This window comes from Odocoileus virginianus, chromosome 20, assembly GCF_023699985.2.
Source record: "Odocoileus virginianus isolate 20LAN1187 ecotype Illinois chromosome 20, Ovbor_1.2, whole genome shotgun sequence".
NCBI classification, from domain to species: Eukaryota; Metazoa; Chordata; class Mammalia; order Artiodactyla; family Cervidae; genus Odocoileus; species Odocoileus virginianus.
The window spans coordinates 5,516,899-5,532,799 of record NC_069693.1 but is presented as its reverse complement, the minus strand read 5'-3'; the positions used below and the strand labels follow the sequence as shown (position 1 = coordinate 5,532,799).

The window sequence follows — 15,901 nt, the reverse complement described above, 5'->3', positions numbered from 1 at the left end:
TAAAAAATTTGATGGTGGTGTATCACTGAGGTTGGGGAACATTCAGCTAAAGCCTTGCATCCTGCCAGTGGATAAACTAGATTATGCTATGGCAACCCAGTTGTGTGTCAGTCACAGTGAGTGTTCACTTCCCTCACTAGTGCTTCATGTTCACTGTGGGTTGGCAGGGGTGGGGCTCTATCTGCTCTATCTACCCGAGAGACCAGTGTTGCCTTTTGAGTCTGTTGATCCCTTTTGGTCACCCCAGTGAGAAAGTAGCTTTAACAATGCCTCAACTCCAGGACTCCAAACTACACTTTGGGTGGGCAATGCTGTCCATTGAAAATGTGCAAATTTCCATTCATGGCAAATGATACTGATCATTCAATCATAGTTGTGGTTGAAAGTTTTTAAGGACATAGACTGAAATTAATAGAATCTTCAGACAGGCAGTGGCATCTTAGGAGGATGGAAGTTAGCCATTCTGCATAAACCAAGGAGGTGGCATATAGATACCTAATAAGAAGTTATTGGTCTGGGAAAATCATACCTATTAATAGAAATGGTGGTTTTAAGGAGCTTGGGGAAAAGGCAGTTTTACAAAATGCCCACTTAATAATGGGCAAAGGATCTGAATGTAGATTTCTTCAAAGAAGATGCACAAATGGCCAAGAAGCACATGAAAGATGTTGAACATCAGTCCAGTCGCTCAGTCGTGTCCGACTCTTTGCGACAGTTGATCCGAGAAGTATGAAAGAAAATAGAATTGAATACATAGAAAGTTTAAAATTCTATATAGCCAAATATACCATAAGCAAAACTAAGAAATAACAAACTAACAAAATACCAAAGAATTAATGTGTATAATACATAGACTTGATCCTGTAAATCAATACAAAAATGCAGCCCGATTAAAAATGGGCAAAATATGCAAGTAAGCAATTTGAAGAAGACAAGACATCAATAAATGTATAAAAAGATCATTAATCTCCTTATCAACAGGATATTTTTAATTAGAAATGTTAAAAATAATAAGACTAATACTGAGTATTTGTGAACGACATGGAGGAACAAAGAAATAGGCACTCATACACTTTCAGGAGTCATGTAAATTGGTTTATCCTTTTCTGAGGATTATTTAGCAATAACTATCACAATTTTAAATATGGACATTCTGTGATCCCATAAGCTTCTAGGAATTCATCTTATGGGGATAATTTGCATAAGTGTTAAATAACATATGTCCAGTGATGAAAAAGTAAATAAAACAAATATCCAATAACAGAGGTTGGTTAAATAAATTCAAGAAGCTCTAGCATGAAATATTATGCAGCTGTTAAAAATGGCAAATGATGACACAGATACATACACATGTATATATAATATTTTTGTACAACATGTACTATATTTTTTTTGCATTGTCATGGGAAAATATTCCTATTATATCAAGTTAAAAAATTGTTTCTAAAATCACATATCTGTGATTATACCAATAAATATTTTATGTGTGCCATACCATGCTCAGTCACTTCAGTTGGGTCTCTTTGCCACTCCATGGACTGAAGCCCACCAGGCTTCTCTGTCTGTGGTATTTTTCCCAGCAAGAATACTAGAATGGGTTGCTATGCGCTCCTCCAAGGGATCTTCCCAACCCAGGAACCCACTCCAGTATTGCCTGGAAAATTCCATCAGAGGAGCCTGGTGGCCTATAGTCCAAGAGGTTGCAAAGAGTTGGACATGACTCTTGACTCGACATGACTCATGACTTGGACATGAATGACTAACATTTTCAGTTTTCATATACTTCATAAGAACAGAAAGGGAGAAACAGCAGAAAATTGAGAGACCTTATTAAAGATCCCAGCTGAAGATGCATCTCATTTAGACCATCCCATACCTACCACACCACCTGGAGACACTATAAGGTTGAGAAATAGGGGGGAAGCCACGGTTTTAGGGTGAAGCCCTTTAAATGATCAGAAGCTGTCCCAGCTGGTGATAAATGGTGCCATCCTTCCAGGAAAATAAAGGAAGCAACTCTTTTGATACATAGTGTTAGGGCTCCTCCCTGGGAGGAAGTTACAACTGCTGATGAAGGCTGAATGGAATCCAACAGCAGAATCACCAGTCTGTTTCACTCGCAGGCTCTCTAGTCAGCATGAGTTCTCTGATCAGCAAGCTGCGTGCTCCAAGAAATGGCTTTCTCAAAATCACAGCAGACATAGCCACCATGCATAGTATGAAGTCTCTGGTGTTCTGCCAGCTGTGGTCCCCAGTTGAAGTCCTCTCCACATTTGTTACATGCAGAGTGCTTGCCACCCCTGTGAACTTTCTGGTGTTGAATGAGGTGTGAGATCTGGGTATATGTTTTCCCACAGTTCTTACACTTGTAGGGCTTCTCCCCAGTGTGAATCCTTTGGTGTTGAATAAGGTGGATGCTCTGGTTGAATGCTTTCCCGCATTCCTTACAGGCATAGGGCTTCTCACCTGTGTGAATCCTCTGGTGTTGAGTGAGGGATGAGCTGTGACTGAATGTTTTCCCACACTCCTTACACTTATAGGGTTTCTTGCCCGTGTGGATCTTCTGATGCTCAATAAGATGGGTGCTCCGGCTAAAGGCTTTCCCACACTCACAGCACTCATAAGGTTTCTCTCCCGTGTGAGTCCTCTGGTGCTGAATGAGATGGGAGATCTGGGTGTATGCCTTCCTGCAAACTTTACACTCATAGGGCTTCTCCCCAGTGTGAATTCGCTGGTGGCGTGTAAGCGAGGAGTTCTGGCTGAAGGTTTTCCCGCATTTGTTACACTTGTAGGGCTTTTCACCAGTGTGAATTGTCTGGTGTTGAATAAAGGAAGAGGTGTGACTGAAAGCCTTCCCACAGTCATTACAGACATAGGGTTTCTCCCCTATGTGAATACTCTGGTGCCTCATGAGGTGGGAGATCTGGGTGTAAGCCTTCCTGCAATCGTGACACTCATAGGGCTTCTCACCAGTATGAATTCTCTGATGCTGAATCAGCGACGAACTGTGGCTGAAGGCTTTGCCACACTCGGGGCACTCGTATGGTTTCTCTCCAGTGTGAACTCGCTGGTGCTGCGTCAGCGACGAGCTGTGACTGAAAGTCTTCCCGCACTCATTACACTTGTAGGGTTTCTCTCCGGTGTGGATTGTCTGGTGCTGAGTCAGGGAGGAGGTGTGACAGAAAGCCTTGCCACACTCGTCGCATTTGTAGGGCTTCTCTCCTGTGTGGATTTTCTGGTGGCGGGTGAGGTGGGACACCTGGGAGTAGAACTTTCCACACTGGTGGCATTTATAGGGTTTCTCCCCCGTGTGGCATCGCTGGTGCTTGATGAGGGAGGAACTCTGGGTGAAGGCTTTCCCACACTCCTTGCATTTGTAGGGTTTTTCTCCAGTGTGGATCCTCTGGTGCTCAGTGAGTGATGAGCTCTGGGTAAAGGTCTTGCCACACTCGTTGCAGGCATAGGGCTTCTCTCCCGTGTGGATGATGTGGTGCTGGATGAAATACGAGCTGTTGCTGAATGCCTTCCCGCAGTCATTACACTTGTAGGGCTTCTCTCCAGTGTGAATTCTCTGGTGTATAATGTAGTCAGAATGATAGACGAAGGCTTTCCCACATTCCATGCATTTGAATGGTTTCTTCTTGACAAAGGTCCTTTGGCATTTGAGGCTCTTTCTTGACCTGGTCCACTTCTGAGGCCTCTCTCCCCCAAGCACTCTTTGCTTCCTGATGAAGGCTGAGGTCCTCTTGAAGCTTCTCCTAAGCTCGCTGCAGTCAAGGCCCCTCTCCTCATCGGTATCTTCCTTGGGAGTAGTGAACAACCACCTCAAACACCTCTCCTGCTTGCCCTGGTCTTCCAGCTGACAGCCACACATCCAGGACTCCCCCAGCTTGGCGTCTCCAAGCACTGCCCTTAAGATTCCCTCCATCTTTGCCACTGGGCAAGCCACCTCTTCAGAAATACTCTTTTTTGGAAGGATCTCCTGACTAGTTGCAGAGCTTGTCTCCAAGTCTGAAAGAAATGGAAAATATCAACTTCATCTGTCCCAGGACAAAAGAAGCTGATTATTTAGATATGGCATTGTAATCTCAAAAAGATTTCAAAGTTCATATTGCTAGTTCAAAAGGCATGAGGTAGACTCATGTTGTGACACAGAAGGATGGACTCAGTATATTCTAAGCACACAAAAAACTGAGTGGCAAAGCAGTTTATGTGCATAGTGGTTTCTTAGCCATAATGTGTAACACATTTTCACAAATCAATCAGAAAAAGATAAATAGTCTAATGAAATAGTGAAAGCAGGAATGTGAATAGACATTCTGTAGAAGAAAAACAAGTGGCTGATAAATACGTAAAAAGATGCTCAACATTAGTGGTAGTCTAAAAAGTCAAGTTACTCAGATGCCATTTGATACTTTTAGATTGGAAAATATTAAAAAATATTCAGTGTTGGCAAACGAGGATGGTAGGAGCATTCTCATACCATTGCTGGTGGGCGTGTGCAGGGAGAGAGTTAACACAGAAGGTCCACTTTACTCAGTTTTTATTTCTCTCTGTAACCATGGCAATGACACTTGGCTAAATTCTGAGCACTAAACTCCTGGGATGTTTACATAGCTACAGGTTAATTATCTTTTTCTGTGTGCTTGAAACCATGGGTCAAAATGTAGTAGGCTCTCAGCACTGTTTACTATAATTGGAGGATTCATGACGTCCATCTGGTGCCTGGTTTGTGGTCCTCACCATGGCCGGTTATGTAGCAGATAATATATGCTAATGTTGGGCTTCCCAGGCGGTGCTAGTGGTAAAGAACACACCTGCCAATGCAAGAGGTGTAAGAGACACGGGTTTGATCCCTGGGTTGGGAAGATTCCCTGGAGGAGGGCACAACAACCCACTCCAATATTCTTGCCTGGAGAATTCCATGGACAGGAGACTGCCAGGCTACAGTCCATAGGGTTGCAAAGAATCAGACGTGGACTGAAGCAACTTAGCATGCACACATATAGGGTAGAGCATGTGTTAGAGCATCTTTTCATGTGCTTGTTGAACATTTGGGTGTCTTTGAAGAAAATGGCTATTGAGATCCTTGGCCCACTTTTTTTCTTGTATTTATTTATTTGGCTGCACTGGGTCTTAGCTGAAGCACTCAGGATCTTTAACTGTAGCATGCAAACTCTTAGTTGCAGCACGTGAGATCTAGTTTCCTGATCAAGGAGGGAAACTAGCCCACGCACTGGGAGTGTGGAATCTTAGCCACTGGACCACCAGGGAAGCCACCCTATTTTTAACAAGATTGTCTTTTTATTATTGAGTTGTATGAATTATCCATCCCTTGCCAGACATATAATTTACAAAGTTTGTCTTGTGTTCTGTGGGTTGCCTTTTCTTTGCAGTGTCTTTGAAGCAAACAATTTTTAAATTGTGATGGTGTCTGATTTACTTTTTCTTTCGTCACTTGTTCCTTTGATGTTATATCTAAGAAACCATTGCCTAATCCAATGACATCAGGATTATTTTCAAAATCCCACATTGCATTTAGTCGTCATATCTCTGGGGGTGAACCCACTACCATCCACTCGTTTGGTGATTTTTCTGGAAGGATTTACATGACTCAACAAGTTGAATGCCCAGTTAAAGTTTCTACAGCAAAGTATATAACAAATATGTGTGTGGGTAAAGGGCTTCCCCGGTGGTGGTAGGGGTAAAGAACCTGCCTGGATTGCAGCAGACCTTAGAGACATGGGTTTGACCCCTAGGCCGGGAAGATCCCCTGGAGGAGGGCATGGCAATCCATGCCAGTATTCTTGCCTGGAGACTCCCATGGACACAGGAGCCCAGTAGGCTACAGTCCATGGGGTTGCAAAGAGTGGGACACGACTGAAGCGACTTAGCACGCAAAGGCTAGAGAGATCACATGCAGGCTTCTGAGTCATCCTCTCTGCAAGAGTCACGTGGATGTGCTTTTCTCTACTGATGTGAACTTCAAAGACACATGGAGATGTTCTCATCCATGGAAACCCACTTGAGTCTCAAGAGTCCAGAGTTCGCTAACTTAGTCCTCGTAAGAAACGCAGTGAAGTGGGTACTGTCAGTGTCCCACTTTACAGATAAGCACCAAGAGCTTACGTCACTTGCCCACAGTCACATGGCCTGTCAGTGGCAGAGCTCAGATTCGAACTCAGAGAGTCTGGCTCCAGGGCCCACACTCTCACTGCCGCATGAACCAGTGCAGTAAAAGTAGCTCAAGCAAGCAGCTGTGAAAGCACCAAGAAGGGGCAGGTCACTCAGCCTGGAAGTCAGGGGAGGCCTCCTGGAAGAGGTGACCTGTATCCTTGAGGAACACGCAGGTGTTTGCCAGACAGACAAGGCAGGGAAGGGTGTTCCAGGCAGAGGGAACAACATGTGCGAAGACCCAGAGTGGGAACACAGTTCAAGTTCAGGGCGGGACAGGGGCTTTGGTGAGTGAGGTTAGGGCACAGCATATCACCACAGGTGGATGGTGATGAGAGATGAGGCCAGAGACAGAATGGGCTGGACCATGTAGTAAGGCCTCGAGTACCAGGTTTGGGCTAGGACTCAGACTCGGGGCACTGGGGAGTCACAGGGGGGCTGTAGGCAGGGGAGGGATGGGATCTGGGGCTGTCTGAGATGAACCACAGGGTGTAAGACCAGAAGCTGGGAGGCCAGGAAGGAAGCTGGGGGGTGTGGTCCAGGTAAGGTTCACTGAGGCCTGAGCCAGGGCTGTGGGGTGGGGGGGAACTGAGCAAAGAGAGGGGGCAGGAGGGACAGGACTGGAGCCTGATGTGATGAGTGAAGGGGAGGGGGCAAGTCCTGGTCCCACAACAGGACGGACAGTAATGGAAACAGAGATGCTTCTGTCCCCTCCTCTGATGAGGCTGTGGGCTAGTAGGGGCAGAAATCTGGCTTCTTCCTGTCTCCAAACATGTCAATCCAGGTACCACTTCTGGGTACCACAATGATAACCACTGGAGCCTATTCTGAGCATGGGGTTTCCTGGGTGAGAGGCGCCAGGCTGTCCTCTACATGTTAACTCACTTACTCTTCTCAATTCCAGGTACTATCATTGATCCCATTTTGCAGATGAGGAAACTGAGGTACACAAGGGCTAAATGACTTGCCTGAAGGTCACAGAGCCAGGAAGTAGTGGAGCTTGGATTCAAATGCAGGGCCCAAAGTGACAGCCTGTATATTACATTCCATCACTCTTGAATAACCATCACTGATCACAACAGATGGGGTGGGAAGATGTCTCACAGCTGCTAGACACACTTACCCACCTGGACAGGTAACTTGCTGGGTTTCTCTCCTCTCCATCCTGGGCTCTTCCCCTCGCTCCAGACGGGAGATGACATCGGGTTTGGCCCCAGGAAACCCTGCCCCTGGAAAAGACACAAGACTTGGCCATGAATGCCATGGTTACAGGGAGGCTTTGGGGCTGGGCCCCAGGCCCTGGGTCTACAGAGGAGATGCATACATTGGATGCCTAATGATTGGAAGATCTAATGACCAACACTAAACTTGATTACTGAGTGCCTACTCCATTCCAGAGAGAGCCTGAACCCCGATGTCACTGTTTAAGCTTCCAGCTCTGTGTTCAAGTTGAATGCAAAACACATACCACATTTCGAAGACTTGACATGGAGAAAAAAGAAAATGATCTCATTAATAATTAATAGGCTATTATGATGTCAACATCGCCCACATGATCATACTTCGGCTAGACTGGGTGCCACAAAACAGCTAACTAAAATCATCTCATCTGACTCTTGTTTTCCCAGGCCTGCTGTCTTTGGGCTTCCCAGCTGGCTCGGTTGTAAAGAATCTTCCTGCCACTGCAGGAGATGTGGGTTTTGATCTGAGTGGGGAAGATCCCTGGAGAAGGAAATGGTGCACCACTCCAGTATTCTTGCCTGGATAATCCCATGGACAGAGGAGCCTGGTGGGCTACAGTCCATGGAGTCGCAGAGTCAGACATGATTTAGCAACTAAACAACAAACAACTCCTTTCTTCCTGCAGTGGGGGGAAGTGTTCCCCTCACCAAATTATGCCCCCAGGGACCTCAGCACGTGACCTCATTTGGAACGAGGGGCTTTGCAGATATAACTAATTAAGATGAGGTCCCAATGGATTAGGGTGGACCCTAATTCTAATGACTGGGGTCCTTATAAGAATAGAGACACACAGACACATTGGGAGGGGAAAAGGCCAGGTGAAGATAGAGGCAGAGATTGGGGTAATGCAGGTACAGGGCAAATGAAACAGATGTTTCATTCTATGAAACAAACAGACTCATAGACATAGAGAACAGATTTGTGGTTGCCAAGGGTTGGGGGGAGGGCAGGAGGGAAGGACTGGGAGTTTGGGATTAGCAGATGCAAACTATTATATATAGGATGGATAAACAACAAGGTCCTATGGTATAGCACAGGGAACTATATTCAACATCCTGTGACAAACCAAAATGGAAAAGAATATGAAAAAGGATATATATATATATGTATAACTGAGTCACTTTGGTGCATAGCTGAAATTAACATTGTAAATCAACTATATTGCAATAACTTTTTTTGAAAAAGAAGCAGAAGGCAGGGGCACTGGCTGAAGGGTCGGTGGGACAGGCAGAAGACTCGGCGCCTGGGTATGCTGGAGATTCTGGGAGAAGCCATTGGAGAGACAGATGCATGGGCCACCCAGCAGGGGCCCAGGAGAGGAGCAGAGAGGACCCCAGTGAATGAATGCCCACAGTTAAGCAGTGGGTGGGCATAGAGGCCATGAGAGGAGGGCAGGGGGCAGAGACTCACCCAAAGAGAGAAGGTTCTGGTAGTTCTCCAGCATCACATCCCGATACAGCTCCCTCTGGCCAGGCCCCAGGCGGCCCCACTCCTCCAGGGTGAAGTCCACGGCCACGTCTTTGAAGGTCACTGATTCCTGTAAGGGCAAATATTACATCACAGAGGGGCATGTCTTTCTATAATCCTGGGGTGGGACAAGTCATGGGTCAAGAGCCTACCACTTGCTCCCTGGCCTGAAACATTCTGACTCGGCAGATTAGGGTGGCAAAAGCCCGAACGAACTTTTTGGCCAATCGTATAGAACACGGTCCCCCATCTTTACCGCCATCTGGTGGAAAGTTATTGTACTACACCAATTATTTCTAGCATGTGACAGTCGACTGCCATCTGCGTGTAAATTGCTATAATAAATATACCGATGTACGAGGGAGGATATGCAAATCATGCCATTGAGATGAGGTACCCTTGTGCAGTGCGTAACCTACACACCTGACAACCCTGAGAAACATTTAAAAAACTACCCAGTCATTGTGTGCCAGAGCTATTCCTAAGTCACACTCCATCCTAGACTCCTACGCGACCCCAACCCCCACTCCTGACTCCAAGAATAAGGCTCAGGGGTGAAGCAAAGCCATCACTACCCACTTTACCTGGTAATAAAAAGGCTGCTGAGCATTAGATGATTGTTTTTAAGACCTCATCTAACACTCCACCCAGTTCAGAGCATCCTGAGGCCCACCCCACACCTCCCAGTTTCAGAGAAATCCTATCATTGTATCTCTCCCAGTACTGAGAGAGGCAGAAGGTCTTGAGGGCACACACAGAGGCAGGGAGGCCCTCTAGGGCCCACAAAGTTATCTCCGGGAAGAGGGAACCCAGACTCACCTGGCCCTTGCTTGTCAGGGTCCTGATGGCCATTGCAGGGTCCCAGGAATGCATCTCCAAAAGAAAGGACCAGACCTGAGTCCACAAAGCTACTAGAGGAAAACAGAGCAGAGAGGGCGTCAGTTCTGACTTGGACAGACAATCTGCCAAAGACGTCTAGTGACAAAGGGGCCCCTGGTCTCCTAAGAGCCAAGGCAAAGGCTCAGGGCAGGCTGCCTGAGGCCTCCATTCTGTAACCATCACCATTCACAATCAAGGGGTTCAGCCCACTGCACCCAAACAACGGCTCTCAGAGAAGCAGCTACAGTTATCCCCAGGTGAGGAACTCTGAGCCCAAGAGGCCAAGGTCATTGTGCAAGGTCACAGAAGGATCAAGTGTTGGAGTGAGAATCAAATCCAGAAGTCTGCTCGCAGAGCTAATTCTTTTTTTACAGATTTGCTGTGTTGGGTCTTAGCTGCATCTTGTGAGATCTTTCACTGTGGCACATGGACTCTTTAGCTGTGACCCAACAGCTCAGTATTTGTGGCACACAGGCTTAGTTGCCCCACGGCATGTGAGATTTTAGTTCCCAGACCAGGGATCAAACCCATGTCCCCTCCATTGCAAGATGGATTCTTAACCTCTGGACTGCCAGGGAAATCCCAACAACTCCTCCTTTTTGTCTTATAATTTTTATTTATCTTAAAAATTTTTTTTTAATATTGGAGTAGAGTTGATTTGCAATGCTGTGTCAGTTTCAGGTGTAAAGCAAAGTGATTCAGTTACACATATATATTATGTGTTCATTCTTTCTTTTATGGTTATTTTCTCTTACAGATTATCACAGAATATTGAGTAGACTTCCTTGTGCTCTACTCTAGGCCCTTGTTGGTTATCTATCTTATACACAGAAGTGTCTTGTAATTTTTAAATTGTGGTAAAACACATAGAAAATACACCATTTTAACCATTTGAATATATACAACTCGGTGGCATTTAATGCAGTCACAATAGTGTGCAACCATCAGAGCTATCTAGTTCCAGGACACTTTCATCATCGCCCTGAAGGGAAACCTTGTGCTATTAACCAGTCACCCTTGAATCTCCCTTCTCCCATGCCAGCCTCCCCCACCCTCCATAATGGCTAATCTTTCTGTCTCAATGCATTTGCCTATTCTGGACATGTCGCATAAATGGAACCATCCATATATGACCTTTTGTGTCTGGCTTCTTTCACTCAGCACAATGTGTTTAAGGCTCATCCATGTTACAGCACACAATCAGTGCCTCATTCCTATTTTATTTTTAATTGGAGGATAATCACAATATTGTGATGGTTTCCCTTAAAAAATTTTTTTTATCTGGACCATTTTAAAAGTCTTTATTGAATTTATTACAGTATTGCTTGTGTTTTATACTTGGTTTTTGGCCCTGAGGCACATGGGATCTCAACTCCCAGACCCCTGGATTGAACCTGCATCTCCTGCATCGGAAGGTGAAGTCCTAACCACTGGACTGCCTGGGAAGTCCCCCCTCATTCCTTTTAATGGCTGAGTAATATTCCATTGTATGGATGGACCACATTTTGCAGAGCTCCTTTTACCTGTCCCAAATCCTGCTTCAGGATCCTGGACTCCTGCTTAAGATGTCATTTAAAGAAAGATTCCAGCTACTGAAACCAAGTTCAAGAATCCTCTACAAAGAGAAGTTGGTGTTCAGAGACTTTCTTGGTGGTTCAGTGGTTAAGACTTGACACTTCCACTGCATGGGGTACAGATCTGATCCCTGATCAGGGATCCCATATGCTGCGTGGCACAGCCAAAAGAAAAAAAAGAGACACAGAGAAGTTGGTGCTCAGCCTGTGGTCTCCTGCATTCATCCATCAAACATGCTCTGTGCCCCATGTGGGTAACAGGATCCACTTAGGGTTTTAAGGGCAGAGAGATGAGTGAGATGTGATTCTGCCCTCAAGGGACTTTCTGCCTGTGGGGAAAACAGGCGTGGGCAATAGACCAGGTGCTGGGCTGAATAATGGTCCTCAAACATATCCCTTGGATGAACTTTTTAAAAAATATTTATTTATTTGGCTGCACCGGGTCTCAGTTGTGGCATGTGAACCCTTAGTTGCAGTATGTGGGATCTAGGTCCCCAACCAGGGATCGAACCCCGGGCCCCCTGCATTGGGAGATCAGAGTCTTAGCCACTGGACCACCAGAGAAGGCCTAGGGTGAACTTTTTTTTTTTAATGAGATTTTAAAGATTTTTTTTATGTGGACCATTTTTAAAAGTCTTTATGGAATTTGTCACAGTACTGTTTCTGTTTCATGTTTTGGTCGGCTGCGAGACATGTGGGATCTTAGCTGCCTGACCAGGTTGATCAAATCCACATCTCCCGCATTGGAAGATGAAGTCTCAACCACTGGTCCATCAGGAAAGTCCCCCAAGATGAACTTTTGATGTGATTAAGATAAGCATCTTGAGAAGGGAAGGCCATCCTGGATTATCTGGCTGGACCCTAAGCATGATCACAAGGGTCCCTATAGGAGGGAGGCAGAGGTCGATCTGACACCGAGGAGAAGGCGGTGGGACAGATGTAAAGAGGAGTGGCATCAGAGAGACAAGGCACCATGCCTCTAGCTTTGAAGCTGGAGGAAGGGGCCACTAGCCAAGGAATGCAGGCAGCCCTCAGAAGCTGGAAAAGGCAAGGAGAGGAGATGGATTCTCCCCTGGAGCCTCTGGCATGGTGGGGAGCATAGCTCTGCTGACATCGTGATAGTAGCCCAGTGAAACCCAGTTCAGACTTCTGGCCTCCAGAACTGCAGGAGAACCCTGCAGCTCTATTGTTTGAAGCCAGTAAGTTTCTGGTAATTTGTTACAGCAGAAATGGGGAACTAACACAGTTCAGAAATAGACCCAGAGTCTCACAGGTGGCAAACAGCCATATATTATACACACTTAGCTACACAAGAATGCATGCATCTGAGGGCTGAAACCAGTGGATGAAATCTTCATGAAGGTCTTACACAGTCTGAACTCTCCTCACAAGTCACTCATTACTGCAGAGTCCCCTTATCCACGATTTCGCTTTCTGTGATTTCAGTTACCTGAGGTCAAGTGTGGTCCAAAAACACTGAGTGGAATATTCCATAAAGAAACAATTCATCAGTTTTAAATCACACACCATTCTGTCCAGCTTTGTCCCACCTGGTATGTGAATCATCCCCTTGTCCAGTGCAGCCTGCCAGATGTTGTTCAGTTGCTCAGTCATGCCTTAACTCTTTTGTGACCCCATGGACTGTAGCCCACCAGGCTCCTCTGTCCATGGGATTCTCCGGGCAAAAATATTGGAATGGGTTGCTACTTCCTACTCCAGGAGATCTTCCTGACCCAGGGTTCAAACCCATGTCTCCTGTGTTGGCAGGCAGATTCTTTACCACTGAGCCACCTGGGAAGCCCCATCCTGTGTGATAGCCACTCAGTTGTCTTGATTGACTCTTGAAGTATCGCACTGCTTGTGTTCAAGTAGCCCTTATTTTACTTAATAATAGCCCCAAAGCTAAAGAGTAGTCATGCTGATGCTGGCTACTTGAATATGCCACAAAGAAGCTTGAAGTAAAAAGGTGAAAGTTTTCAACTTAATAAAGAAAGAAGAAAAAAATCATGCTGAGGTTGCTAAGATCTATGGTAAGAATTAATCTTCTAACCGTGAAATTGTGAAGAAAGAAAAAGAAATTCAGGACTTCCCTGGCATCCAGTAGTTAGGACACTTTCACTGCCATGGCCCCGGGTTCAATCCCTGGTCAGGTATTATCTCGCAAGCCGCATGGCACAGCCAAAAGAAAAAAAAAATCAACCTGCAAAAGTTAGTCACAGTGCCTAAGAGCTTAGTTAAGATGCAAGAGGCATTAAATTTGTACAATGAGATTTTTTGAGAGATGATATTCATAAAAGTTTTATTATAGTATATTGTTATAATATACAATTATTATTTTTAATCTCTTACTGTGCCTAACTTATCAATACAACTTTATCATAGGTACAACTGTTTAGAAGAAATATGGTGTGAAAATTAATAAAGGGGAACCTCATTTAAAGTGAGGCTTCCCTGGCAGTTCAGATGGTAAAGAATCTGCTGGCAATGCAAGAGATGCAGGTTCAATCTCTGGATCAGGAAGATCCCCTGGAGGAGGGAATGGCTACCTACTGCAGTATTCTTGCCTGGAGATTTCCAATACAGAGGAGCCTGACAAGCTACAGTTGCAAAGAACTGGACATAACTTAGCCACTGAACACACATAAAACTGGAAAAGATGTACACTGTATCTCCTTCAAGAAATTAACTACGGCAAGCAACTAGGCCAATGAAAAACCATAATCACCTGGAACTTTCACTTTTCTCCAATGGACTTTTGTTAGAAACAACTCTTCCTGAATTCCCTGTTTTGTTTTTTCCTCTATAAAATAAAGCTCCCTCTCTCATTTGTTGAACTTCCCATGGCTTTTGCTATAACCTTCTTTTCCAGAATTACAATTCTCTGTTATTCTTGAACAAGCCCATTTTGCTGGTAAAATAACTGGTTGTCTTATTCTTTAGTTAACAATGGTATATAGAGGGTTCAGTACTTTCTGGGATTTCAGCCATCCACTGGGGATCTTTGAGTGTGTCTTCCAAGGGGAAGGTGATTACTGTAATTATAAAATGAAGGTAATTTTTAAGCAAGCAAATTGATCAAGACCAATGTGACCGGTGATGGCCAAGCTGACATCACAGGCTGCTGGTCTGTTAAGGACACAGCATCATTCCTAAGGTATTCCTGCCAAAAGCATGTGACCTAAATCTAAACACGAGAGAACTTCCAACATGTCTAAACTGAGGGACTGTCTAGAAGTACACGGTGTGTTATTTTCAGGATTGCTGAGATGGATGAAGGTCAAAAAAAGACTGAACGGAGATTCCGTCTCCAGGTTAACAGACTAAACAGATAGGACCACGAATGCAGTGCATGATATGGGGTTTTTCTTTTGCCATTTAGGACATTATTAGGACAATTATTGAAGTCTGAGGAAAGCTTGCAGAGCAGCTAATCAATTGTATTGTATGGATGTTCACTTCCTCGTGTGATCGTGATGCAATGGTTTTGGAGGAAACTGAAACTTTGTTTTTAGAAAAAACACAGAGACTTATGGGGGCCGGGGGGCACACAGAGACCCAGAGAGAAGGGGACAGACGCAGAGATAAAGAAGCAGAGACCTAGGGAGAGAGAGGGAGACAGAATGGGGATTAGGGTGATGGTGGGATATTAGAGAGGGAAGATGAGACCCAAAGAGGGGAACAGACGCTCAGGATCAGGACAGGCACCGAAGGCGTGACCGTGCAGAGCAGGCTAGGGCTTTGGGGTTGGACATCCCTGGGCGTGAAGGTGATGAGGACCACTCATCAGCACTGGGTTCTGGGAGAAGCCACGGAATCTCCCTGATCGCTTTCTTCACCTGCCAAATGAAGAACTGGTACACTCTCCTTTCTAGGAAATCGCAACATTTCTGCACTCGGATAGACTCCTCGAAAACAGCAGGCGCCCAATTCCTGCGCGCTGAGTGGAAGGCAGTCGGCTCTGGGGCCGCCTCGCGAGCTGCAGGAGGGGGCGGGGCGCTGCCCACAGCGCCCTTCCCCTCCCACCCAGGCGGACTCTGGCCCGCCCCCTACGTGCCTGCCTGCCTGCTTGGGCCAGCCCACACCCAGCTGCTACCTCTCGGGTCCGCGAGATCCGAACTCACCTGTGCGCCCCCGCGGGTGGTTCACGGCGGCCAGGCCTTCCCGCCCTCCTTCGAGCCCCGGAGAGCGCCTGCGCGGTACCACAAGTCCCGGTACTTTAAACTCGGTTTCGCAAACTGGACCACATTTCCCGGAAACCATTGCGGCTCACGCTTCTCCAGGCCTCGGGTCTCTGAGAGCGCGGGAATGCTGGGAAATGGAGTCCAGAAATAGAATGTCGGGAGAGAGAACAGGTGTAAATAGCTGCTTTGCAGCTCCTGAAAACATGGTATTTGGGAAATGTATGGCTCTCCTGGCACAATGAGTGTTCCTGTTATAGCCAGAGTCTTTCACTGTCCTCCACACAAGACGACGTCATAGGCAAGTCAACCCATCTAACTGAACTACCTCCTGCTAAGGTAAAAGTCTTCAAGACACCACTGATGGTGAACGAATCGAGCCTGTTA

General features: G+C 45.9%; 1 protein-coding gene across 3 annotated transcripts; it reads right to left on the bottom strand.

Moving 5' to 3' along the window:
- Nucleotides 1-752: 752 nt before the first annotated feature.
- LOC110133140 (zinc finger protein 420) lies at nt 753-15,534 on the bottom strand. 3 transcript variants are annotated; one of them, XM_020886902.2, is made up of 5 exons: nt 15,458-15,534; nt 9,703-9,794; nt 8,827-8,953; nt 7,302-7,403; nt 753-4,011 (listed from the first exon to the last, which is right to left on the bottom strand). In XM_020886902.2, the coding sequence occupies exons 2-5, from the start codon at nt 9,754-9,756 to the stop codon at nt 2,129-2,131; spliced, it is 2,166 nt and encodes a 721-aa protein (XP_020742561.2). In that variant the 5' UTR covers nt 9,757-9,794; nt 15,458-15,534; the 3' UTR covers nt 753-2,128. The 3 variants fall into 3 exon arrangements, with proteins under 3 accessions (XP_020742561.2, XP_070306562.1, XP_070306563.1); XM_070450461.1 differs by having other exon boundaries at nt 9,703-9,791; nt 15,458-15,514; XM_070450462.1 differs by lacking the exons at nt 9,703-9,794; nt 15,458-15,534 and having other exon boundaries at nt 7,298-7,403; nt 8,827-8,916.
- Nucleotides 15,535-15,901: the final 367 nt, after the last annotated feature.